At 46.4% G+C, this 24,850-nt stretch overlaps 2 protein-coding genes across 9 annotated transcripts; one reads left to right on the top strand and one right to left on the bottom strand.

Annotated features, from left to right (window-relative positions):
- Positions 1 to 1,842: 1,842 nt before the first annotated feature.
- ago4 (argonaute RISC component 4) lies at positions 1,843 to 14,457 on the bottom strand. 6 transcript variants are annotated; one of them, XM_052071629.1, is made up of 19 exons: positions 14,244 to 14,457; positions 9,818 to 9,989; positions 9,592 to 9,712; positions 9,226 to 9,407; positions 8,935 to 9,071; positions 8,134 to 8,268; positions 7,867 to 7,954; positions 7,593 to 7,740; positions 7,380 to 7,499; positions 7,103 to 7,264; positions 4,813 to 4,961; positions 4,503 to 4,687; positions 4,233 to 4,392; positions 3,941 to 4,112; positions 3,714 to 3,857; positions 2,904 to 3,038; positions 2,699 to 2,800; positions 2,349 to 2,548; positions 1,843 to 2,275 (listed from the first exon to the last, which is right to left on the bottom strand). In XM_052071629.1, exons 1-19 carry the CDS (start codon positions 14,260 to 14,262, stop codon positions 2,167 to 2,169), a joined length of 2,640 nt encoding a protein of 879 aa, XP_051927589.1. In that variant the 5' UTR covers positions 14,263 to 14,457; the 3' UTR covers positions 1,843 to 2,166. The 6 variants fall into 6 exon arrangements, with proteins under 6 accessions (XP_051927589.1, XP_051927590.1, XP_051927584.1 ...); XM_052071630.1 differs by having other exon boundaries at positions 4,813 to 4,946; positions 7,136 to 7,264; XM_052071624.1 differs by lacking the exon at positions 14,244 to 14,457 and adding an exon at positions 11,564 to 11,819.
- A 783-nt stretch (positions 14,458 to 15,240) lies between these two features.
- On the top strand, positions 15,241 to 24,406 carry LOC127604511 (claspin). Of its 3 annotated transcripts, none has more exons than XM_052071619.1 (24): positions 15,241 to 15,526; positions 16,022 to 16,139; positions 16,328 to 16,707; positions 16,941 to 17,090; positions 17,177 to 17,233; positions 17,321 to 17,393; positions 17,484 to 17,586; positions 17,829 to 18,358; positions 18,430 to 18,618; positions 18,688 to 18,842; positions 18,940 to 19,109; positions 19,331 to 19,380; positions 19,487 to 19,683; positions 19,820 to 20,333; positions 20,442 to 20,475; positions 21,091 to 21,160; positions 21,282 to 21,412; positions 21,527 to 21,688; positions 21,802 to 21,923; positions 22,010 to 22,140; positions 22,333 to 22,453; positions 23,118 to 23,188; positions 23,370 to 23,531; positions 24,037 to 24,406. In XM_052071619.1, exons 1-24 carry the CDS (start codon positions 15,500 to 15,502, stop codon positions 24,160 to 24,162), a joined length of 3,843 nt encoding a protein of 1,280 aa, XP_051927579.1. In that variant the 5' UTR covers positions 15,241 to 15,499; the 3' UTR covers positions 24,163 to 24,406. The 3 variants fall into 3 exon arrangements, with proteins under 3 accessions (XP_051927579.1, XP_051927578.1, XP_051927577.1); XM_052071618.1 differs by having other exon boundaries at positions 19,484 to 19,683; positions 23,121 to 23,188; XM_052071617.1 differs by having other exon boundaries at positions 19,484 to 19,683.
- The last annotated feature ends 444 nt before the right edge of the window (positions 24,407 to 24,850 follow it).

Genomic DNA, 24,850 nt, shown 5'->3' with positions numbered 1-24,850 from the left:
GCGCCGCTTGCGCAACTACCGAACGGCAAGCAATGCTTTCATGGGTCTTAAGGGGGCAGTGGTCACGCTAAAGTCGATTCGTTCAATCCAGTGTTTAAAAAAAAAAAATATGAGAATGAGAAACTCACACCTTGTATAGTAAAGACTAAGAGTTAAAAGGGGTAAACATCAAATACAGTCATTGAAACCATTTATTTAGAAGAAAAAAAAATCTCATTGCCTATTGCAAACCGCTTAAAAACAATCCCACCCCCAACCACCCAATCTAGCTCAACTACAAGTACGATCCCTGATTGTCTCCAGCCAACTGGTCAAAAACCGGCACACAGTGACACACAGAGGCAGATCTGTCTCATCACTACGGAGTGCTACATAAAAGCCTCAAATTGCCACGAAGCTTCAAGCCGTCCTTGGACCAACAAAGGAAGCATGAGTTTATCCATCCCAGGGGGAGGGGGTGGCACATCTCCTCGCCATTAGCCGGGATGCTACAACAAAATTCCAACCGCCCTTGACCTGCAACCTCTGAACTACTTGGAAAAAGATTCACCGCAACTGACTTAAAAAAAAAAAAAAAAATCACAACAATTACAACACCGACAACCACCACGACGTCATCAACGGTAGCACTAAATTCTAAACAGTTGGGTTTTTTTTTAAAGATCGCCACAAAACATCCTTATATTAATTTTTTTTTACAAATCTGATTTATTGATTCGTATGTATAAATGCATAAAGGTAATAGAGATAGAGTGTCCTCTTTTACTTGCCTAGCGTCCCGGGTCAGTGCAATGAATTGGCCGTCATTTGGAAATGAGACCTCAAAACAAAAAAAATACAGTATATATACAACCGTTTTCTGGCCCTAAAAATTACCACTAAAAGATATTTATATATATAAAAAAAATTCCAGCAGTGTCATAAAGTCTTTCAGATAATCAGGTCCAAAGAAAAATCCAATTTGTCACACCGCTGATACGACCACTGTGCTGCCGTTTGTTTTTGTTTTTTTTGTCGCCAAACAGGTCCCGACCTCCGACATCACTGTCCCTCAGATGAAATGTCACGCACAACTGGAAATCAATCGTCGCGCGTGTGCAAATCCCCGCCAAGGCGTTACCTGATGTGAATCAATACGTGACCCAGGACTGCTAGAAATCCCCCCCCCCGACGACGCCTGTTGAAGTCATTTCTGTCAAAGCTGCTCTAGGGATGTAAATATACTTTATATGTACTGTACGCGTGATTAGGAAAAAAAACAACAAATCTGAGGCATATACAGCAGTTATCTCCTCAATTTCCCTTTACAATTCAGTGGCCTGCCATGAAAAGCACGTGGACACGCACACGCACTCAAACCGACAGCACAACGCATTTACAGAGACGCGCACGCATACACCGGCTACTCGTTCGCAAGGATGGGAGGAAAGTAGGAATGGGTATGGACACCCAGGTCACCTCGTTTGTAAAAGACTCAAGGAGGAAAAAAGTTAAAACACACTCATAAAAAGGAAAAAAAATATATCATATATGTATATATATATAATCATTCTCAAAAGGTCAACCCCCCCACCCCCCTCCATCTCCTCATTTGGAGTTCCCTCCCGACCACCCAATAAAACCCAAGACCTTGTGACAGAATTTGCCCTGGTGGGCTTTGAGGTAAAAGTAGATCAGAGTCCTGCTTAGCTGGGAGAGCGAAAGAGCTTCGTCGACGCAAGTGGTGCCGAAATACTCCGTAGCTCAGTGTATCTTAAAAATACGAGTGCAGACATTCAGATTCAGAAAATAAAATGAAATCAAACAAAATAATGGCTCAATTAGTAGTAGTATGTATGCGTCTGGTTTTTTTTTGTCATTTTCCTCTGCGCATTGGAAACCCCTGCGGGTTTGCGGTGCTGAATTGCTGGTTAGGACGGCGACTTGCCTCTGGGGTGTACACTGGACGGACTGAGCCTCGTTTCATTCGAAAGCTAGTGGACACAGAATACCGTCCAAAAAAATGTCGCCCCGATGCACATTTGAGGGGAAATGGAAAAGTGACTATGATGAGAGGGGACGAGACGACGAGGAGAAGACGAACAGTGAACCGATTTGAAAAATAATAATGAAAAATACAGACGGGATTGGAAGTCCAAGTGTGGACGGGCGGATAGGCTCCCAAGTTCAGGCGAAGTACATGGTGTGTTGGGTGTCGTAGTGGATCTGAACCGCCTTGGCCAAAGCTTGGGGGTCACGGCCGTTACTCTGGCCTGACACATGGCTACCCTCAGCACTGCAAGACAAAAATAAAAAAATGTTTGTCTCGCGACGCCAACTACCAATTTCCAACGTTTTTGCAAGCTCACCTGTCATGGTCTTTGTCCACCAAATGGTATCGAGCACGGAAAGCCACCAGCCTGGCGTAGTAGGCGGGCGCCGGGATGGAGACGGAGCGCGTGCAGCGGACGTACGTGTGGCAGAGCTGGTAGGTGAGGAGCTGCAGCTCATCGGCCGTGAAACAGTTGTCGTCCCACAAGACGTGGTAGTGGGATGGACGGCTGGTACCCTGATGTGGCAAATGGATTTGACAGTGGTACCTTGACTCCGAGTTGACATCACGTCATCATCCATGACCAAAAGTAGCACCAAATCTTATGAACTTAGAACAGAATTGCGCTATAAATTAGTTTTTGGGATTTACAGCCGATTGCCTCACCTGAATTCCAGCGTGGCTGCACAGATAGAAATCAAACTCCGACGGATGTGTAATGGTGCTGTCCACTGTGGTGCCAGCTGGCACGTTACCACTCTTCCCAACCTAAAAGTGACACGCGGAAAGAACACAACCGTTTATCGTGTCGTTTTAAAATCATAAAATGAATGTTCGACATTAAAAAGATACATATTCAAACAGTTCTGACCCTCTCAGCTTTGTCAGAGCAGAAAAGACGCGTGTGGTGGCGTTTCTGCACCACAATGTAGGTAATGCCGGGCCGATAATCCTCCTCCAGACTGATGCACGCTTTCCTGATGGCAATCAACTCCGGCCATGCTACCTGAAAACATTAAAGAAAAGTGTAACGGGCTGTTCTTAAAAAAATAAAATAGAAAAATCTGTGAGTAGCAGTGTTAATCATCAAAAATATTTCCCACGCGCTACATTTCAATATCCAGTTTCCTATGGGAACTTTTTTTTTATCATGGGGAATTACAATAGGTTCTATAATAACGTGGGAGTTTGTCTTTTTTTTTTTTATCATGACATTCTAAAAACGGCAAAATTGTAGCCATTCACCAAATTTCCAGAAATTGATCAGCCTGTGGGAAATATTTCCAGGTGGTTCGGACAACTACAGATGCACCCGCCACTTTCAATCCCGGCAGAAACTTTTTTATCAATTTGTCTTTTATACAATGCATGGGCTGAAAGATTTTTTTTTAACAAATCCTTTTTCTTTTCACATACGCATGACGCTCTCCCCGAAGTTTTCTTGAAATGTTTTCATTCCACAAGGCAATAAACTATTTCACTCAGCAGAAAATGATTCGTGTGATTTGCTTTGTAATCTTTGGTCATTTCCCTTTTAAACGCCGCAGGTGTAGCTGATAAATAAAGCAGTTTGAGACTCATAGCAGTGATCTAAAAACAGTCAAAAGGAAAGCATATTTTCGGCACTCCTCCACGCATAATTAGGAACACGGCAAGACAGAAAATGTGCGCAATGCGGAACCTGTTTCATCTGGCCTTCAGACACACCGCCCCGGTAGTAGATGATACGAGTGGGCTTGAAGCGCGTGGACTTGTAAAACTGGATCAGGAGCTCCCGCACCATGTTGGTCAGATCTTGGATGACCTCCTGACTGAAGAGCTGCTCCTGAAGAGACCAGAAAGTCTTGTCGTTTCCAAAGACAGGGTGACGTTGCTTCTGGAGTTTAAAAAAAAAACGCGCTTACAAACCTGGGACATGTCTTGACGGGACGTCTGTACTCGGACTGTAGCGCAGTAACGACTGGGGTGACCATCCATGCTGCCCACAACCGCCGCTATTGACGGCTTCTTCCCATCACCTGCTGGAGGGTGAGTGACATCCGCACCCAGGAAGATGACGGGCTGCTGGAAAACGGACGGCCTGAAAAAGTCAAAACACACCCCCACATTCCAAAAAGAAAAAAAAGTCACGGATGAGCAAACAATTCTTTCCATATTTGCATGAAACCAAAAGAATAAAACGAAGAAAGGCTTCCTCGACCTCTGGTGCGGCACGAGGACGTTGTTGATGCCTCCCAGCTTGGCATTGATCTTGAGGCAGAGGTTCGAGAGAGTTTGTGGGGACGTCTTGACCACATTCTTCACCTGAACACACTGGGTGGCCATGCCGAGGAGGGTGTCTCCCACCCGCTTCACCTCAGCTGCGGAGAAGAACCCACAGGTGACCAAATAATCACCAAAGCAAAAAATTTTCAGCCTCATCTAGTTTTACGTCATGCAATGGGGCAAAAGAAAAAAATGGTGCGCTTACCGTAGACGGGCGTTTTGCCCGGCAGGATGACAACAATGAGCTGCAGACCCACATAGGACATCTTGAGGTGCTTGAACATGGGCTCCACACTGTCCGCTCCTTGCGCGTATTTACAGAAACACGGCTGGCCCTGAATGGGCATCCCGGCATCCTTTGAGATCTTACGCAATTGGTCGGTGAAGCTCCTACCAAAATGAAGCCGGGCTCATTAGCGATCAGCAGAAGCCAGCCGAGGCTCTCCATCAAGCTCCAACGTCGTCGCCCGGACTAAGCAAGCAGAGTTTCTGATTTCATACAGTCCGGCACTCACTTCAGCAGGTCCTCTCTGCACTGTTTCTGCGGCGCGAAGCAGGCCACGGCCCAGACCTTGATCTCGATGCCGGCGTAGAACTGCTTGCCCCTCATGTCCCACACGCCCTGATTGGGCGTGGCCACCGTTTTATTCTGCGGAGAGAGTCCCTAACCTCTTAGTCAACCCCCCGGTTGGACGAGCCGATACACGAGGTTGACTTGCATGAAGAACGGAACGCGCTTTACGTTTCGTCTTCCAATCAAATCCGTTTGCATTGTGGGATGATTTGCACACACAATATCATCACTAAGGTTGTAAATCCAAAAAGCTTTCTACCTGGTTAACAAGCTTTACCAAAGTCTATTAAGAGCCTCGTAGGCCCCTGAGCAAATCACCCGAGTAGTTAATCGCGGACATTTGGCGTCAGCATGGGCGAAGCATTTCTCAAATTGTGAAAAATACCCAAATACAGACTTGGATTGCAAGTTTTAAAGGACAAACGTGGTATCGGTCAACAATTATGTCGAAATGAAGTCCTGGAGTATGTTACAAATGAGCCTTTAGCAGATCAAGTGTGTATCCAGTGACTTTAGGCGGTATTGCCCCCCCCCCCCCCGACAATTGAAAGAAAAAACAGCATACAGCTTTTAAATGAAAAAAATCAATACAATTCATTCATAGCAATGAGAAAAATATAAAAGGATTTGACAAGTCCACACTTAAAGGTGTTCATTGGAAGCCGATTAGACTTGCTGTCCCAGGTGGCAAACGGCCAAGTGTTCAACTAAGAGCGGAAGAAGAGCGCCGGCGGCGTTTGAGCACTTCAAACAATTTGAACGACTATAAATCAAGCGCAAAACAAAAAATGGGGAAATCCTCCCAAAAGCTAATCGAGAAATCAGGATTACGTTTCGTGTCAGCAGAATGTCAGTTTTATTTCCTGAATGAAAGCCAAATATACCCTCAAGTGGCTCAAAAAAAAAATTACTGCTGGCCTCGTGCTGGGTGATAACAAGTCTCATCGACATCCCCGTGGCAACGCATTCATCTCAGACCCACTTCCTCGCAATCCCTGAATCCCCATTCAGCCCATCTTACCAAAGAGGAGCATCGTGCTGGGTTAAGTTGACAGGCAGGCTCGAGCGTTCAAATACGGATGCAAACATCTCAGCATTTCCACATGGATCAGCACGAGTACATTGACAGCCAATTTTTGTTTTCAAGCACGCGATTCAACGTCCTCTCTCCAGATGCGGGCCGGATGGCTGAATTGAGATTCGGTGGGTGAATCAGCAGTCTTTTTGTGATTAGACCAAATCCACCCATATCATAACACGCGCCCCTCACCACCCCATACACGTTAAGAAATTAAACTTTGTGTACATATTAACATCTTTACCGTCTATTAAAATCGGTTATTTGTGCAACAGCTAGGTCCTCAATGTGGGACTAATAAAAGGTCATCTTCTGCGTTTAGAAATCACATACATAGCTCCACAATTAGTGGCGTATTAAAACGATACCATTTAATGCATCATATAATCAAGTCAAGTCAATTAACGTGGAATGCGATGCAGCACACCGGCGCGCCCTCGTCGACTGTTCCAGTTTTTCACATGGCGCCTTTGGAAAACTAACCCCTGGTAGCGAGGATCTGCACACTTAGACTGCTGAGTTGCACCACAGGATTCCCCCCCACGCAGGGCTAGTTCCAGGTCTTGCAGGGCAACTTCATTTAATCGCTGCACTCGTCGCCGCATTTTCCGCACGATAAAGCGCACCTTCGATAAATGGCCTGTTTGCATATATCGGGCGCACCGCATTTTAAGGTGCAGAGAACAAAAGCCACAATAGTGGCAGCGGTTGCGCTATGCATCCACTAGATGGAGCTACGCCAAATATAGCTTTATTTATATTGAGCTTTCACAACCGGGCCGCAGCTGCAACAAAGCACTTGAAAGAGCTTTGAAAATACTATGCCCAAGAAATCAGAATATCCATCTATTTAGAAGGTACATGGATTTATAAGGCGCACAGTTGATTTTTGAGAAAATAGAAAGTTTTCAGGCGGGCCTTATAGTGCGGGAAATACGGGAGTTCGTTTTTTTAAGGTCATGTTCGGCCCCTGATAAAGCCATGTGTTTATTTTGATTCAGCACGAATATCAGTAACTCAATACGTTAACTCGTCCTGCAAACCTGGAAAAAAAAAGCCCTTTGTCCAAACATTCGCTCTGACGTAACGCCAACCCAATTCATTCATCATTAGGCTAGTATCCCCAAAAGTGTCGCCCCGTCCCGATACTCACCCTGCCACAGTCCCTCCCTGTGTCTGTACTCACCCGGCCCCCATACTGTAGCATGGGCGCTGGGAGCACTCGTCCGGTCACCTCGGTCATGTCATTGTGCACCACAATGCCAAATTCCTTCAGGTATGGGTCCGGGCCCCCGACCATGCTGTTGCTTTTGACCTGGACGAGAAGAAAAGGCGAGGATAAAGAGGCGGTAATGTGGTTACTTTGTGTTTGAACATTTGACAGAATCCCCCTCGTAGATCCAGTGGCAATTCCAAACATCTTCACTCACCAGTCTGCTGATCTCTTCTTGTCGGTCAGGGGCGGAGCGTGCGGTCGCTTTGATCATAGTGGACGTCTGGTTGTCTGTCAGTTTTTTGATACAGCGTTGTCCAGCTACGATGTTACAGACCTACATTGCAAGCGCCCATACCCAAAAAAAAAAAAAACAGTGAGCGCTCTTTTTTTTTAAATGTTTCAAGTGTAAAAAGAATCTCCTCCTCACCTCCAACGGCAGGTAAGTGTGCTTCTGTTCCTGCCCGACTTGCAGACAGGGTAAATGTGGATACTTGAGCTGCAGATTGTACTTCTGCTTGAAATACTGAGCGACGGTGCACTCCATTGCCTGGCCGTTCTCAAGCTGTAAGGGGAACCTATCCAGAAAAGGACAACGCAGATCAATGGCAAACAACACAGTCCAATTCGTCTTCATGCAAATTCCAAAAACAAAACTGCTTGAGATTGGAAGTTCGAGGTGACGATATCTGGAGGTCATTTACGTTTGGTGGCTGGCTGGCCGGCGTGTAACATTGCAGACGCGATACTTCCTCTTCATCTGACCGCAGTGTGTGACCTCCACTTTCAAGCCTGTTCAAACATGAAAACAGCGCAACGGCAACGCAAAGGAGCAGGATTCAATTTTCGCAAACTTTCCAGTGTGCCAGTTGGAAATACAAGAAAATCTTGACCGGCGAGGATGAAATGTTACATGTGCGCATCTTGCAAATATGAAATCCTTTCACATGACATATTTAGCCAACGCTCACCTCTTATTTCCTTGGTAAATTTGACACGCTGCGAATCCGTCAGGGGTTTGGTCTGTTCATTGATGTTCTGTATATCCAAAACTTCGCACATGAATTCAATCACGGGCTGAGCACGGTAGAAAGCAGTGGCCGACACTGGGAGGATAAGAGAGACGCCACATCCAAGAGTAACCATTCGTTAGTAGCTACGAGCTGAACAATTTTGTGCATGAAATCGTCATGTGGGAGCAGGGGGGGGGGGGATTGGATCAAGTGGAACAGGCAAAAAGAGGAAAGCATGATGTACAGATGCTTTTTTTAGGAGGCTTCGGACAGATTGTAGTCAGGCTGAAGGTCCCATTTCAAGAAAAATATTTGGGTCGAAATAGTGCATCGGACTTTCCGTAATGGAACCGCCACAAATCAGGCTGATCTTCATAACAATAGAGCAAGAGCAAAAAGACTATCGAGCTGGAGTTACTCGGGAGGTTGCTGAAGTACAACAAACAACTTTTCAGAATTGTGAAGGTACAATAATTGTTCACCTAAACGTTAAACTACGGTCAAGCTACACTTGGGACTTTTAATTTAAATAAATTGCATTTGTGGGAGGTGCTGAAAAGTTTATGTAACCCATGATTAAAGAAACTTATTTTTGCAGGGGGAAAAAAAAAATCAATCACCATAACGAGACATTTAGAAGGTTTCCCTTTTTCATAGTACTGTATTTTCACGACCATTCGGCGCACCGTATGGTTGGGCGCAGTCTCATTGCTGGGTGCCATACTCTGTATTTTACACAGAGTTGCAGCACAGGCTTACCATCGATGTTGAGCATCATGTTCCACATAGCGGGACGGACGGACTGGTGGAAACCAAACCACACTTCCCTGCCTCCACCCAAAGGATGGTAGTAGCCCTCGGGAGGGGAAAAAAACGAGCGGCCCACCGGAGTGTATCTGTGGAAAGAGACACCAAAAATAAAAATTGTAGACCAAAAAAAAAATTCCTTGCATAGCGTGGAATCCAGCTGAAGACTCCTAAACAGCGAAACGCAATCAGAAGCGACATGTACTGAATGACGTGTTGTAAACAGACAAAATAAATGAAGACCTCATGGAAGGGAGATGCCGCGTGATGACATCCAGAGCCTGAACAGAGTCCTCCGGGACTTCGTTCAGGTGACCGGACAAGGCTTCAAGGAGCATCTGAAGACTGACCACGGACACCCACTGCAGGGACACCTTGAAAGTTTGATCTTTCCCTTCGCCCGGTAGGGTCACCTCCAGATCCACCTAATCGTGACGGAGAAACTTTAAACCACAGAGCAAGGAGATGGGTGACAACAGCAAGACAAGTAATAACTGCCAAAAGGGCAGAGAGGAGGATTAAGAACTCGAGAGCGGTGCCTTACGAGTGCCCCGTTGACTTGCGTTTGAACCATTCTGAGTAAAAGGGGAGCTCATTTGAGAAACTAACCCTGTCTCTTCCAATTGGCAGTGGATGTGCTGTGTACATATTCCTCTTCCCGTCATAGCCAGGTTGTCGATCTCCAAAAATTTGCATCTTGAAGTGCCGCACCATCGTGTCCACCACCTCTCTGGAAGGCAAGAAAATGGGTGTAAAAATTACACTGGAAAAGTCCTCACGCAATCCTATTGAAGCGGGGGGGGGGGGGGGGGGGTCCAAATGTATGCAAAGCTACCTGTTGACCCTCCGCGGCCGCTTCTCAGGCTTGATGTCAATATCATAGTGATAGACATCAATCTTGGGAATCTGCACTTGGAAGTGGTTGGCCAGGAGACGGATGGGTTTCCCCACCGTGCCGAGGCCGGGACGCCGCGGAGGCTGGAACAGAGCGGTAGGGGCAGGCGGGCCTGGAGACAGGAAGGAACAGCCATTATGGGAAAGCACATTGACGCACGCTGCCCAGGACATAGGAACGATTGCAGTGCAGATTCAGGGGGGGCGGGGGGGGGGACCAAAAAAAAATCATAGATTTTTAATCAAGATGCCAAACTTTAACTGTCTCAATGCCAGGCTTGTTCACCATTTCATCAGGGTGGCCTGCGCTGAAATAGACACACGCGCACGCACATGGAGGCACGGCGCAAAAGTGCCGCAATTGATCCAGAACTCTGCCCCCGCTTGACCATGTGGGTCATAGAGGGGCCGGCGAAACAATGCCCTCCAATTATCAGTCAGCCCACCCCCAGATCCACCCAGACATACGAGGGCACCCACCTCAAAACACTGAGACAAAGCCGAGGCTTCTCTCAGACAGACAGCAGCAATGCCATATGGAGGGGTGGTGCGCAGAGTCTGGGATTACCGTTCCATTTGCGTACAAGCCGCAGATGTATACATTTTTTTCCACTCCCATGACAACTTAGTATGATTTACTCAGAATTTAGTCACATTCGGCACAACGTCATCTATGTGAAAAGAAGCCAACGATGTGCCATATCGCAGCTCCCTCCTCCACACATCGAGTCATCTCCCTCACATCAAATTTCCTTCCAAATGGGGAGATGAACGCATTGTAATCGCAGTTCTGCCTAAACATGATCACTGCATTTATCTTCACTTTGAATTCATTGGACACGCATGACCACGCAGACCTACAGTGTCATCAGTTTTGGTGGTAGGAAGGACAAAGGTGGGGGGGGTCGCTTAATGCTCTTGTCAACTGCCAGCCTAATGCGGGGGTCCCGCTGAACTCCATGGAGCCACACGCTCCAGTTAACAAGTGAGGCGCGAGAGCACAGACAATCAGGACCCCATTGCCTCCCCCAAAACACAGTCGTCTGTATGCCCCCCGCCCCACCAAGGGCGGGCCCCCAAATGACACCCTCCTCCACACAGCTACGCACTCCTCAAGCATAGTTTAGATAGTAGTTTAATTGCTGCCTTCCTATTGTTACCTTTGTGTGACTGGCAGCGCGTAACTCACCCGTCTTGACAATGCGCGGTGCTTTTCTTTCCCGATGTGGCCTTGATCGAGCCACGATGCAGTCTTGATGTAACATGCGAGTTTAAGTTAGCTCGGCGCTCGACTACAAATGCGCTGCACACCTCCACATATTCCAAATTTTGCCGGGGTATAAAAACATCTAAGCCTCAGTGTGCAGTTAACATCTTCATTCACATGAAGCATAAAAAAAAAGAGCTTCAACCCATCTATAGCTTCCTCAGCTGATAGTTGGAAAAGTCCAGCGAAGGCTCATCACAAAATATGACCCCAATAACTAGTTGACTTTTTTTTTTTTTTAGTACGAAGCAAGTCCCTATTTAGAATGAAAGTGAAACACGCTTTTCCTGAACACAGTCAATTCGGCAATCTTTCTGCTGATTTTGTAGTCTGTGTGCGTCACTCAGCTTGCATTTAAATGGCCACCTCATGTCCAAAGACCACCGGAGGAAAAAAAATTTGGAAAAAAAGCTACTTTACCGGTAAGTGGCACAGTTCTGCTCTGAATCTGGCTTCCATCGCCATCAAGGGGAGTGTAGGCGGAATGGTGAGAGCCATGTAAACATGCCGACATTCCGTAGTCCGCTAATGGATTCAACAAATGACAACGGCGATTGAAAGGTGTACATTTTACTGTCTTTAAATACAGCTTCCTATTATTTTGGGAACCTGCACGATACGAGCAGTTTTCCACTTGCATGCCACTGATCTGCACCCAGCAGCACTCTTTGGTGGTAATGGGGCTAAAAAAAAAAAAAAAATTGGGGGGGGTAACACTTCTGACCCTCCCCCTCGCATTTACATGCGCAGTGATGAAGGCACAAATGTATTATGTTCATGTTGATGTGTCCCTGGTAACCACAGCGTGATGAAGCAGTTGGAGAGCCGAGGCTCTACTGAGCATGATGATCGGACCAGGTGATGACTCAGAGACTGAAGCGATCTAAGCAGCCAGGGCACCGATACCCACACCTGGATTAAAGAATTGCGTTTTCATGAGATCCAACAACAACAACAAAAAAAGCAGTATCCAAGTTCTGCCCTTACACTGACAACATGTTGAAATGTTCTATTTTCATTACAAATGAAGCAACTACATTTGGAGTTGTATTAAACTTCACTGTATGCGCAGGATTTTAAGGAGCAAGCCAAAAACAGCATATCACTGCAAACCGTCACACCAAAACATGATGTGCAATTTGTAAGATATACATTTGATGCAATATTATTTCATGGGGCTAGAAAGCACAGCATGAAGCGCCTCTGTCACCGAAATGCACAGGTGCTGTCAGTGAAGGGGTGTTAAATCATTACATGCGGTGCCTGTCAGAATATTTTGACTTTCTCCTTTGTTCTCTCCTCACATTACTGCAAACTGCCTCTTCCTTGACCACCGCACCAAATGTTTGTGGTTTGATAAGTAATACAGAGCAGCATACTATATGTGGATCCTCAAAACCCATTAGAACAGTGGTTCTTAACCCAGGTTCGATCGAACCCGAGGGGTTCGGTGAATCGTCTGATGGGTTCGACCGAGACACACCCGACTCAAGATGTCAATTTGGTATGACACGCCCACTTGGCAATCGCTGGCTGCAGATGATCACATCAAATTACTTGTCCAATCAGTGCTGTGGGAAAATTTTGTTCACTCAGTCCGAGTGTATGTCATACAATTAAAAAAAAAAACTACATTATGCCATGTAATTTTATAATTTTTTTTCTGTTTTTAATAAATGTGTTTTTTTTAATGTCATGAATTTGTAGGGAAAAAAATCATATTTTTAATTTTCACAAATGAAGGGTTCAGTGAACGTGAATATGAACTGGTTGGGTTCGGTACCTGTAAGGAAGTTAAGAACCACTGCATTAGAGGGTTGCAGGTGTTCTCGTTGCAGCATGCCAGGAGATGCCCGGTGCTCATTTGCTTGGCGTGCGGGTTGCCCACGCTCATTTTATTGTGTGATGGTCCACCTCATTTGCATTCTGCTGCAAGTTTTCTAAAATTGTAACAGTGCATTATCTGGTTTGATTACAATTTTGTGAAAATCGGAATAGTCGAAGGAAACAAACATGATAAAGCTTCCATGGTGTGTGAATACAAACACCTGTGGATACTTGTCCAATTGACTTTTTTCCCCTCCGCATTTCCTTGGACATTCCAGAAAACCAGGATCTGTTAATATCTTTCCAATTTTGACTGGCCACAAAAAAAGCACACTAATGCGCGTTAATACATTTTAGAAAATGTTGATCTGCTCTCAACAAAGCAGTCTATTACAAACAAGAGGAAGGATGCGTTTATGTTACAAAAAAAGTGGGGTGGGAGGCTTTTGCGGCTTGCAATTGTTATCGCCGAGTGTTAGGGTGCACGCTTCCTTGCAATAACTGCACAGCCGGGAAGTGGCTTTGTTATCATATAGCAGATGAGTAACATGGAGCATGCCTGCAGCCTTGTGATGGTGAAAAGCGCCATCCATCCAATCCCGCTGTGTCTTCACATGCGCATGGCAGCTGGCCAGGCAGAGGAGTCCGACGCAATAACACGGCCACTAAAATATCACCAGCGAGTAGTTAAACGTCTTCGTTTTCCTGGGCAATCTTTGCCTTTTTCTCCCCCTTTTCTTGTTAGTGACGGATCTCGAACGAAGGCAGCCCCAGAAAGCAAGCACGCTGTCCCGATGGCGATGGCTCAAAAATAAAACGGCTTGAGAGTAAGGGTGGGAAAAATATGTGACACGATTGACTGAACGTCGGCCAGACGGCCTGTTGTCACTGTCCAAAAACATCGCGGTTTTAATCGAAATGAAGAAACGTGTGAACACACTACGACGCGGAAGGAAGGAAGGAGGTCCTAGTTAAATCCCCACTCACACAATACCAGCTCCGACACGACGAGACGTGCGTGCCTCACATAAATAAAACCACACGGGCATGGTCGCAGAACACACACAATACACACGCATTCGATGTTCGAACACCCCACGTCGATAATGTCACGCAAAGAGACACGCGGGGTGGGTCTGTGTTTGTTTTCCGTCAGTGCTTCGAGGCCTCAGTGCAGCCGCGGCCCCCAGTGAAGTCGCACACCTGAGCCCACGAGTCGCAAGCGCGGATCTCTCCGCGTAGTAGCTCGCCTCTCATTTGTCTCATTTCTTACCGGGTCCGAGCGCTTCCATTGCCGAGGCCTCTCTCTCCGACTCTGTCCCGGCCTGGCGGCTCCGTACCGACGCTGAAATTGGGGGCGGTATCGCGAAGCTTAAAGTGGCTAATTTAAGAAAAAAATGGAATAAAAGACAGCGAAGAGTGCTGTTGACTGGGCTGGTTGACCCCAACTACTGATACTGCCGCTTCTGGCGTTGGGGATTTGTAACTGCGCATGCGCGAGTGGGAAGCATTCAATTGTAATGTGCGCATGCGCGAGCTCATCAGGTGCGCATCAAACTTTAATGACGGCAGATAACGCTAACACATAATCGACAATTAGTCCTTTGAAATGTCGATTTTGCTTCATAAATCATAATATAAAATGAAGATTATCTTAAGAATTGGATGTAATTCTTATGCATTTTACAGTCAAAATCAGATTCATCTTTTCAGCCAAATGTGTTAAAACAGGGTGCTGTGCCCTCATTGTATGATTTATTAAACTTTGTAACTCCTTATGTGGGCTATTTGAAAATAAAAAGATATAAAAAAAAGAAACTTAAGTTTACGCCCATTTTACCTTAATTATCAATTAAGATTTGTGCACATCGAAATAATAATTAGCAAGGTGTCTTCTGTGATCATAGTACAGATCTGTTATAAAAAATAAATCAGTAATCATTACATTATTTTATTTATACAGAGTGTATACATATATATATAGAGAGAGAGAGTTAGTAGACATATATATAGTTAGAGAGAGAGAAAGAGTTTTATGTTGTTAATGTTTGGACCCTCAAAATATGGGAATCATCATAGGTAATAATGATAAGGTTTTTTATACGTAATTTAATTATTGTTGCTCGACCTGAATAATAATCACTTTCCACACGCCTCGATCCCGCCCGCCGAAAACGTCGCGAGACTTAAATCAGGCACGCACAGGTTGTTTAAATGTAGGCGGGACAGATGTGTCTTAACGACCAATAGAAAAGCCATACGACACCGATTGACACCTCGCTGACGAAAACTGTGGTCCAGCTGTCACGGCGCGCGAAAGATAAAAAATTGTGCTGTGAGAACAGGCGGGAGGACGAGAGGCAACCGAGCTAAAGGCCATCTCATTGGACATCAACGACTGAATTATCCTCCGTTGTTCAGGCATGAACTTTTTGGATGCTTTTTGACGCTGCCAAAACTTGACGAGACTTTTGATTTCTCGCCGCTGGTTTCTTTGTGACAATCTTCGAGTAGCAAGCGGGCAACGAGATGAGCCTGGTCCTTTCTCAGCAACAGGTGAGGATATAATTTTCACCACAAGACATTTTCGCCTGTTGTGTAATAAACTAGAATGTATCAATTCCTTTGTGTGATTAACATTTCTTTCCTATTGTTAGCTTCTGCTAGTTAGCGAGCGAGGCGACTTTGTCGCAGCTAGCTACTTGTAAATTACATCGGCGTCTCCCTTCATCGTCTTGGTTGAACAATGTTACATAGCAACCGTGATTAAATTGTAATGTCAGTAATATTCCCCAAATCGAAATAGACACCAGACAAGTTTCCTTTCCACGTCATGATACGAGGCCATCGCCAGCTAACGTATGTGCTCATTGTTTGGCTTGCTCCGAGGCGCCACTCATGTCCTCAAACAATCACGCCAAAATGCATGAATGGTTCAAGCTGTAGCTGAGAGAGTCCTTCTTAACTAGCTAAGTTGTTCTTTAGGATGTACATAGGACCCCATTTGATGTGCAACATGTGAATGTTCTTTTTTTTATTCTGTCTACTCAGGTTGAAGGTCTTCCTTCCATGGCCCCCTCGGAAACCGAGAGCGATTCAGACAGTGGAATGGGCTCTCCAGCAGAGGGGACTATGCCAGAGACAACAAATAACAGAGAGGATCATCCAGGTGAAGTTGCACAACAATAGAGGTTGAATGAGCCGCAGATGGCTCAAATGTTTCAGTGAATGGATGGCTTGATTGGCCATTGATGTGTAAAGCTTTCATCATGGATGACGACTGTGGATGGATTGTTTGCAAAAGAGCAACTATGCTTATCAGCATTTGCACTTTGTTCCCCCCTGTTGTATTTACAGACTCTGATGAGGAAGAAGACATTCAAGTTCGCCGAAAGCCTCGCCGTCATGCCATCAGAGACAGCGAGGAGGAGGAGGAGGAGGAGACGGCTGTGGCAGAAACATTCTTAATGTCTGCTTCTCGTGGAGAGGAGATAGAAACAGATGAGAAACAAGAGGTTGAAAAAAGCAGGAGAAGAATTTCTGCTCCCGTAGATGACGAAGACAGCGAACCCGAGCTGAAAGTGGATGAGCACAGGCAGAACACTAAGAAGGTCGCCAAAACAACTAAAGATCCAAAAAGGAGGGAGAGGAGCCAGCGGCGCCGAGACAAAAAGGAGAAACATAGCAAAACGGTGGAAAAACTGAAGACCAAAGAGAGATTCTCCGACATGGACGAAGTGAGTGATTTTTGGCGTACAGTGTGGCTACTTTTCCATCTGCAAGGCGCCGCTTCCCACTTCTCTCAAACGTGGCTTTCACACAGACCTTTCCGGTTTCCTTGAATCAAACATTTACGCAATCCCGCTTACAAAAAAAAAATGAAACAACTTCCCCAACAATCTGTTCAGAGAGGAAAAACTGCTCGGGGGTGTTGCATCAAACCGATAATGACAAGCCTCCTTGCACGCAGGGTACGCATCTCCTCACTGCCCCGAATGACAGCGGCTGCCTGTTGGCTGACACGGATCTCTTCGACGCCGGTATCGATGACGAGTTAGAGGAGGAAGAGTCACTGGATTCAATTCGAGCAGCTGTCAAACAAAAGATGAAAAAGCAACAGGTATGTTGCGTTCAACATGACTGGCTAGATTGAAATCAATTCATATTCAGGCCTTCATGTGGTTCTTTTTCCAAATATGAATCCAGGCACCTTTCCTGGATGAAGAAGAGGTTGGAGATGGAGCGGAAAAGCCCCAGCGTGCGGTAAGCAGTGCCGAATCCCTCGGAAATCCGAAACGCAAGGAAGACAAAAAAAATGTGAGTTTGACTGACTATTTTGTGTGCTGTTAGGAGCGAAAAGCAGCACGTGCAAGCAAAGAGGCAATGAAGCAGCTCCACAGTGAGTCTCAGAGGCTGGTCAGAGGTCAGTTGACACACACACACACACACAAATATTTGTCATCAATCAACCTGATGCTTCAATCTTTAATATGCGTCTTTTCGTCTGATGTAGAGTCAGAACTTGGCTTGCCGTACCACATGCCGGAGCCAAAGACCATCAGCCAGTTTTTTAAGAAGAGAGCCAGGCCGGAGGGACCTGCCATGGCTCTGTTGAAGTAAATGCAAATATGTTATGCATACGTCAGGTTCACTTATTAACTCATTCAGTACCAGCCAATCAAGACCAAGTCTGAAAAGACGTTTAAAAACGTCTTTGGGAGTGAATGAGTTAAGGGTCTTTTGATGGCCGGCTACTACCTCAGCCTGACCAGTTGGGGGTCTTCATTTTAACATTTTCGGGCGGGTAAGAAAAAAAAACAGTCTTTCATTTTTTTTTAAATTTTGTTTTATTTTTTAGATCTCGACAGTATTCTGAAGTCATGTTGGAGAAACCGACACCGCCGCTACCTGCAGCCGACCCCGCCAGCCAAGCCCAACAGGCGCCCGCAGAGCAAGACTCCGCTCCCCCTCCTCACCAAGCATCCTCTCAACTCAAACCGTTACCCGAGCCAGAGAACCTGAGTCCTACGCGCGATGCCGCCATCTTCACATCCGACCGTGGATTCGCTCCGATGCTTTATCTCTCGGAGAGTTTGCAGGAGTCGCTTTCAGCGGATGCGTCGATGAAAACCGCATCCGAAGAAGGGGGTCTTTTGAAACAAACCGAAGCGCTGTCGAACATCCAGCGAGCGGAGGACGGACCCCCAGCTGCGGTTGAACCTCAGTCTACAACTCTTACTGCCGAGCCCCTCACAACGCTGGCCGGCAAGCCAAAGATGGACAAATTAGCCCGACTAAAAGAGCTCGGACTGGACCCCCCGCCCGTTGCTAAATTGTGCGCCAACGCCGGAGATTTTATCCTCCTCGATCCAGCTTCGCACAACCCGGGTCGGTCACGCTTTTTAAAATGTCACCGCCGCCGGCCGTCATTCCTCTTACGATATTTGCTCATCCATCAGGCGTCGAGGCTCTGAAAAAGCGCTACCTCCGTCACATCCACGCTCCGGTCCGGCCGAAGGGAGAGCATACGTTGCAGCTCAACATCATCCGTAAAGACACCGCGGCGTCTGGCAAGGAGGAGTTGTGTGCCCAGACTGTCGCCGTCACCGTTAAAGAAGGACAAGAAGAACCAGCACCAACCAAACCTGGTATGAAACCAAACGTGTGGTTTGGAGGCGGCGTTGTTCTTTTGACAAATCATCGGCTTTTTTTCGCAGGAGAGAAATTGTTGACCCTGAAGCAGCGGCTGCAGCTCGCCATGGCGCAGCGCAGGCAGGAGGAGCGAGTGCGCAAGGCCGAGCTGAATCGCCTCGATAATGAAGACTGTGGGGAGGAAGAGGAGGAGGCCGAAATGACGGATGAGGACGATGAGGTGTGTGGGGGCGGGGCGGGTTCTCGTTACCTTGACAACCAATGTGGTTTTGCCCCTTTCTGCTATTGACGTTAGCTTCTGGTTTGATGCATCGCAGGGTTTAGATGAATTGTTGGGAGGCGATGACGAAGAAGAGGATGGCAGCGGGGCGCAGAGTACCCGAAGTTTTTCCCCCGCGGCACTGAATTGCCCGTCGGTAACTGCGGACATCATGAACACCGATGGCACCCTCATACTGTTCCCTGGCAACTCCTGCTCTCGCACCGGGTAAGTTGGTTAGATATTTGCAGTTCACCTGCCTGGTCGCTTTCCGATCCCGACACTTCTCAGTGAGTGAGTGAGTCTTTGCTACGGCATTGGTAATGGCACATTGTGACCTCTGACCTTGTCACCGTAGGCAGGGAAATCTGTTGTGTTCAGATTTTATTTTTGTGTCTACCGGTCACCGCATACACCTTCAAGGACTTTTTTTTTTCCCCCCCTTGAAGTGATGGTGGAAGGAGATCTGGAGCGGGGCAATACAGTGGGAGTAAAGTGGGTAAGCTTGTTTGATTTCCAAACTTATTATGATTTTATTTTATTTTTTTTAACCCCTCATTGGCCGAGGTTTGACAGTCAAGCGTTGATGCCGTTGTCTCCAGAAGAGGACGACTCGCTGTCTCTAATGAAGGACATCAGCCACAACAGTAGCTTCGAACTGGGCGGATCCATGATCACTTCCTATCAACCCATCAGCCATCAGCGTCCGGGGAGGGGCGCTTGCAACTCCAACTCCAGCTCGCTGTTCCGTTCGCCGTCGCCGTGCCTCTTCAGGCCGAGCATCCTCAGCTCCGCTTCCAAGGTTGGGACGCTCAAACGTGAAATTCTGGGCAACGCATGTCTGCCAGAGATTAAAAGGGGGGTTTCAAAATGTTTCACATCAAGTTTGAAGATCTAAATTATTGACATGACACCCCCCCGTCGTATCTTTCTGGCAGAGCTCTGGTAAACTGTCCGAGCCTTCGCTGTGCCTACCGGTTGAAGACTCCCAAGATTTGTACGCCCCTCCTTCCCCAGCGGACTATGAGCCCCGTGGTGAAGTCGGCGGACGCGGCGGTCTGGGCGGAGACTCTCAAGGTCGCTTCTCTCTCGAGGACGACGCCCACTCCCAGTTACTCGACGCCGACGGCTTCCTGAACGTGGGTCCGCATCCCGGTGCCGTCCACTCCCACAAGAGAAAGTTAGTCCTGGACAGCCTGGATGAAAACGCAATGGACGCCAACATGGGGGAGCTTTTAGGAATGTGCTCGGGTGTTTTCGGGACGGCGCCGAGCGGCGAAGCGCCACCGGCCGCCCGCGAAACGGAAGAACTTCTCGGATTATGCTCGGGCGCATTTCCAAGCACACATGCGGGCGAGAAGTCACAGACTGATCAAAGCAAGGAGAAGGAAGATGACGAAAACAGCATGGATGAACTACTTGGCCTTTGTTCTGGCAAATTTCCCAGCTCGGGTAACTTCCTTTCCTCCACTCGTATCATTATCGTTGTAGTAATATTTTGCTCCAAGCACTTGTTAACACGATTCCTGATAAGGTTGCCGTTTTGCTGTCCCTTTTTAGGTTCTTCCCACATGAGTTCACCAGCACAAAACAGGTATTGTCGTTATTATTATTATTATTATTCATTCATTCATTCATCTTCCGAGCCGCTTAATCCTCACGTGGGTCGCGGGGGGTGCTGGAGCCTATCCCAGCTGTCTTCGGGCAGTAGGCGGGGGACACCCTGAATCGGTTGCCAGCCAATCGCAGGGAACCCAGAAACGAACAACCATTCGCACCCAAACTCACACCTAGGGACAATTTAGAGTGTTCAATCAGCCTGCCACGCATGTTTTTGGAATGTGGGAGGAAACCGGAGCACCCGGAGAAAACCCACGCAGGCCCGGGGAGAACATGCAAACTCCACACAGGGAGGCCGGAGCTGGAATCGAACCCGGTACCTCTGCACTGTGAAGCCGACGTGCTAACCACTGGACTACCGGGCCGCCCTGCTATTATTATTATTATTATTATTTAATTTTTATTATTTTTTTTAACCCTGGTTTGTCGCCTGTTAACCCTTCGAGTGACGGCGGCTACTACAGTGGCCAGTTGTTCATGTTATAGGGCGCATGAAAAGGGTTCAACTCTGAATTCATGCTCTCTGTTGAGAAGAGCGGAAATCGTGTGTGTAAATTGACTATCGTGACGGGATTTTCCCACCTCGCAGGACGAAGACGCTTCAGGATGAGAAAGAGGAGGAAGAAGAGGACTGCGAATTTCGGCTTCTCTCCGACGTGGTATGGACAGCCCCCCCACCCCCCCCCCCCCCCCCCCAAAAAAAATAAGGGGCAGAAACGTCGCTGGTATTGTCTGAGATTCCATTCAAATCCAAGAACAAATCTGAATTTGTCTTTATAGGAAGACGACGAAAGTGATGAGGATGAGGAAACGGATGCTGATGAAGAGGACGAAGAGAATCATGAGGTCGAAGAGGAGGAGCTGAATGGAGTGTTTGCACCCGATCTCGCGAAGAAAAAAAAGAAGAAAATGTAAGTGGAAGATCGAGCAGAGGTGAAAGATGCCACTCGGCTTACGGTGCGATCGTTCGACATGTCGATGTGGATGTTTTGGCGTTCCGGGCGTTGAGCTGCAACCTTTTGCAGGCACCTGACCGACTACGTGGACTCGGAAGCTGAACTGTCAGGCAGCGACGAGGGCAGTGGCGATGAAGATGACGAGGGAGGGAGCGAGTATGAGGAAGAGGAGCTCCTGGAGGAGCTTCCCTCCGATGAAGAGCTGCACCAGCAGGTCAACAAGATCCACATGTGAGGAAAATGCGACTTTGCGTTCGACGCGCGAGCGCATTGTACAAACTCTAAATTCCAAAACCGGAACCGTCAAGTGAAGTTGTTGCGCTAAAGTTGACGTATCCTGACAGGAAGCAGATCATGGATGATGACAAGCGACGCTTGCGCCTGTACCAGGAACGCTACCTCGCCGATGGAGACTTACATTCCGACGGGCCCGGAAGAGCTCGCCGCTTCCGTTGGAAAAATCTCGGTTTGTTACAGGAGGTGGGGGAGCGGACCGGATTTGCGAGGCTTCTTCCCCGATTTTCATATCACCCGATGGTCATGGCATTGCAGATGAGGCCTTCGACGCAGACAGGACTGGAGCCGAGGGTGAGGAGGAGCACGAGGATGATGATGACATGGATCAGATTGAGATCCAGAGGAGGAAGGAGAGACTGGAGAGGGAACAGTGGCTCAGAGAACAGGTAGAGTGTAAAAAAAAAAAACCCCCGTTCCTGCTTATCCTCCCTGCATGAGGGTGACGTGACTTCAATTTGTACGCAAGTCACAACATGCCAGGCTAACATGAGGAGTCTGAATGAGTGGAAATATTTGGAGGTGGGAAGAAGAAAAAAAATGTGCTCATGTTGACTCTTCATTTCCCCGCGTTTCTTCAGTCCCAACAGAAAGCCAAGAAAGCGACAGATTTGGAAGAGGAGGACGGCGAGATTGACCAGGAAGCTAGTCAGTTCCTGAAGTTGGCCAAGAAGGTGACTGCAAAGACTCTGCAGAAGAAAGGTCCGTTTGCTCCCGAGCCTCATTACGGTCCGATGGCAAAGTCACAAGCTGTTGCGTTATGCAAATGTGTGTTTGTGTGTGTGTATATATATAATATAATTTCATTTATATATTTATTGGGGGGGTGATGATCAAGAAAAATACAAAATGGAAACACTGTACCTTCTTTAGTCACTTTCTAGGCCACGCCCCTTAAAGGCACACGTCAGCACACAAATAGTTTTTTTTTTGTTGTTGTTTTTTTGTTAAAAGAATTTGAGCAAAAAAAATAGTGGTGGGCTGGAACAGATTAATATCCCCCTACGTCAATGGGAAATTTGATTTACTTGCAATTTGCAAATAAACCCTGTAAATCAAGGTACAACCATATTTTCACAAAGATATTCCCGAACACATGGCAGATGAATCTAATCAAGGGTCAAGGTCATCTTTATCGTCAAATATGCTTTATGTATGACATGCAGCATAGATGAAATTTCTTCCTCTCAATCCTCGGTGCAAACATGCTATGCATTAAACACGCACAGCTAAGACAAGATAGCAGCTACACTATACAAAAAGACATATGTAATCTGAACAGTATCGACAATGTCTTGAAGATACAAAAACGAGAATGTTGGTGGGGTTTTTTTTCCATTGAGACTTTTGTTCTTGATTTATAAAGCAGAGCTTCCTGTTGCACCGCCGCCGCTGAAGACATCATCAACCCTCAATCCCTTCCTGCGATCCTCACAGGTAGGTCATGTAAATAGAGAGGAAAATGTATGTATTCAATTCTAGATTAGTTTCTTAACATATTAGCACTCTTTCACCATTTGCGTTTCGAGGTACACTGTATATTGTTTATGTTCAATATCAGATAAATAAGAGTGTTTTTTTGGGGTGGGGGTTTGTGTGTGTGTGTGTGTCCGTGAAGGTTAAAAGAGGTTCCTTGTTGAGTCAGCCACGGGCTGTCCTTCAGAAATTGGCGTCCATAACCGAAGGCAACCCGCTGGCACCCAGGAACAGTCGTGCGTTCCTCTTTCAGACGTTGTCTCCCGAGAAAGACGACTCAACCCGGAAAGCGTCTCAGAATCATGTGAGTAGACAAAAGGGCACTCCACCAAAAATGTGTCACGTCCTATTTTTGTTTCACATCGAAAGCTGGAGACTTGTTTTGGAACAATTGTCTGAGAAAAGCGCCAAACAGCCCCCAGTGTACATCTGTGGCGTGGAAATTCAACAAAGTGAAGAGGTTTATTTTTAGGACGGCGTTCAATCAATGCGATGCACAAAATCACATCTTTAAATGCGGTGACTTGTTTTTGGAGAGAAACGTGACTTTCACGCGTCACAAATACATCGTATATTTGTGTCGCGTGAAAGAAATCATAATGTAAAAATTGGAAAGTGATGTTTTTTTTTTTCTCCCAACAAAAATGAGGAAAATAATTTGAGTTTGCTCGGTAAACCTAAGCAATCTAACATTTCGCCACGGGGCGGCGCCAAAGCCCGCATTTTCGATAAGCAGACTGCCGCATGAATGTGAACAATTTTTGAGATTTTTCACCAAATTTAGGGACAACTTGCGTTTTGTTTGACAGACGACAAAGAGGAGGGGGAACACGGGAACCGTGAACCCGGCAGCCAAGAGGGTCTGCAGGCAGGACACATCTGTCGGACACACTAAGGGACCCCAGAGAAGCATTTTTAGCTTCTTGGACCACTGAATTCAGGACATAGCCTGATGAGTATTAACATTTCTACAAAATGACTAAAACCCGTGTTCGCTTTTTAAATTTTTAAATTCATGTTGTGTTCAATTGATAGCCAACTAATTGTATAAATGACTTTTTTTTATTATTATTTTTTTTTTGCTTGTGTGTGTATATAGGGATTGTTTTTGAAGTCTAAATTGTTGGGTTTTGTGTAATGTATTTTACATGTAAATACAATTATATTTTAAGACATTTGTGGAAATGCTGTCTACCTTGGATTGTCACATAGTTTCAAAAATACTCATACTGTTTGGTGAACACACATCATTCATCTTATGATTGGGTGAGAAGCTGAAAACACCCCCGGGGCACCAACCGGTGACACACACATTCACACCAAAGCACAATTTGGTTTTATAAAGAACAAAAGTAACATCTGGCGCTTTTGTGAAAGCGCTATCTAAATAAAGATGTATTCAATACAGCTTTATTTAGACAGCGCTTTTATACGTTGTATTGCATCGACTCAGAATGTTTGTTTTGGCTCATTTACTGTATGAAAGAATCTTCTTGAAGTATTCTCGCCATTTCAATCCTAATGTTTGAAGTGGCTAATAATAGGCAGACATTTCAACAAGACCCTTTTGTCTATCCACCTCATTAGTTGCTATGGCGATTAGGAGACAAGTGGCCTGCGGTT

Source organism: Hippocampus zosterae, chromosome 7 (assembly GCF_025434085.1).
Source record: "Hippocampus zosterae strain Florida chromosome 7, ASM2543408v3, whole genome shotgun sequence".
Lineage (NCBI taxonomy): Eukaryota > Metazoa > Chordata > Actinopteri > Syngnathiformes > Syngnathidae > Hippocampus > Hippocampus zosterae.
This window is presented reverse-complemented; position numbering and strand designations above follow the sequence as displayed.

Coding starts and splice junctions, on each gene's coding strand:
- ago4 (XM_052071624.1), bottom strand. CDS start 11,783: ATGCAAGTGGAAAACTGCTCGTATCGTGCAGGTTCCCAAAATAATAGG. Junction 9,990..11,563: donor CAGAACTGTGCCACTTACCG/GTAAAGTAGCTT, acceptor TCCTGTCTCCAG/GCCCGCCTGCCCCTACCGCT. Junction 9,713..9,817: donor CGGCCGCGGAGGGTCAACAG/GTAGCTTTGCAT, acceptor CTTGCCTTCCAG/AGAGGTGGTGGACACGATGG.
- LOC127604511 (XM_052071617.1), top strand. CDS start 15,500: ATGAGCCTGGTCCTTTCTCAGCAACAG. Junction 17,394..17,483: donor GTCTCAGAGGCTGGTCAGAG/GTCAGTTGACAC, acceptor CGTCTGATGTAG/AGTCAGAACTTGGCTTGCCG. Junction 19,110..19,330: donor AACTCCTGCTCTCGCACCGG/GTAAGTTGGTTA, acceptor CCCCCCTTGAAG/TGATGGTGGAAGGAGATCTG.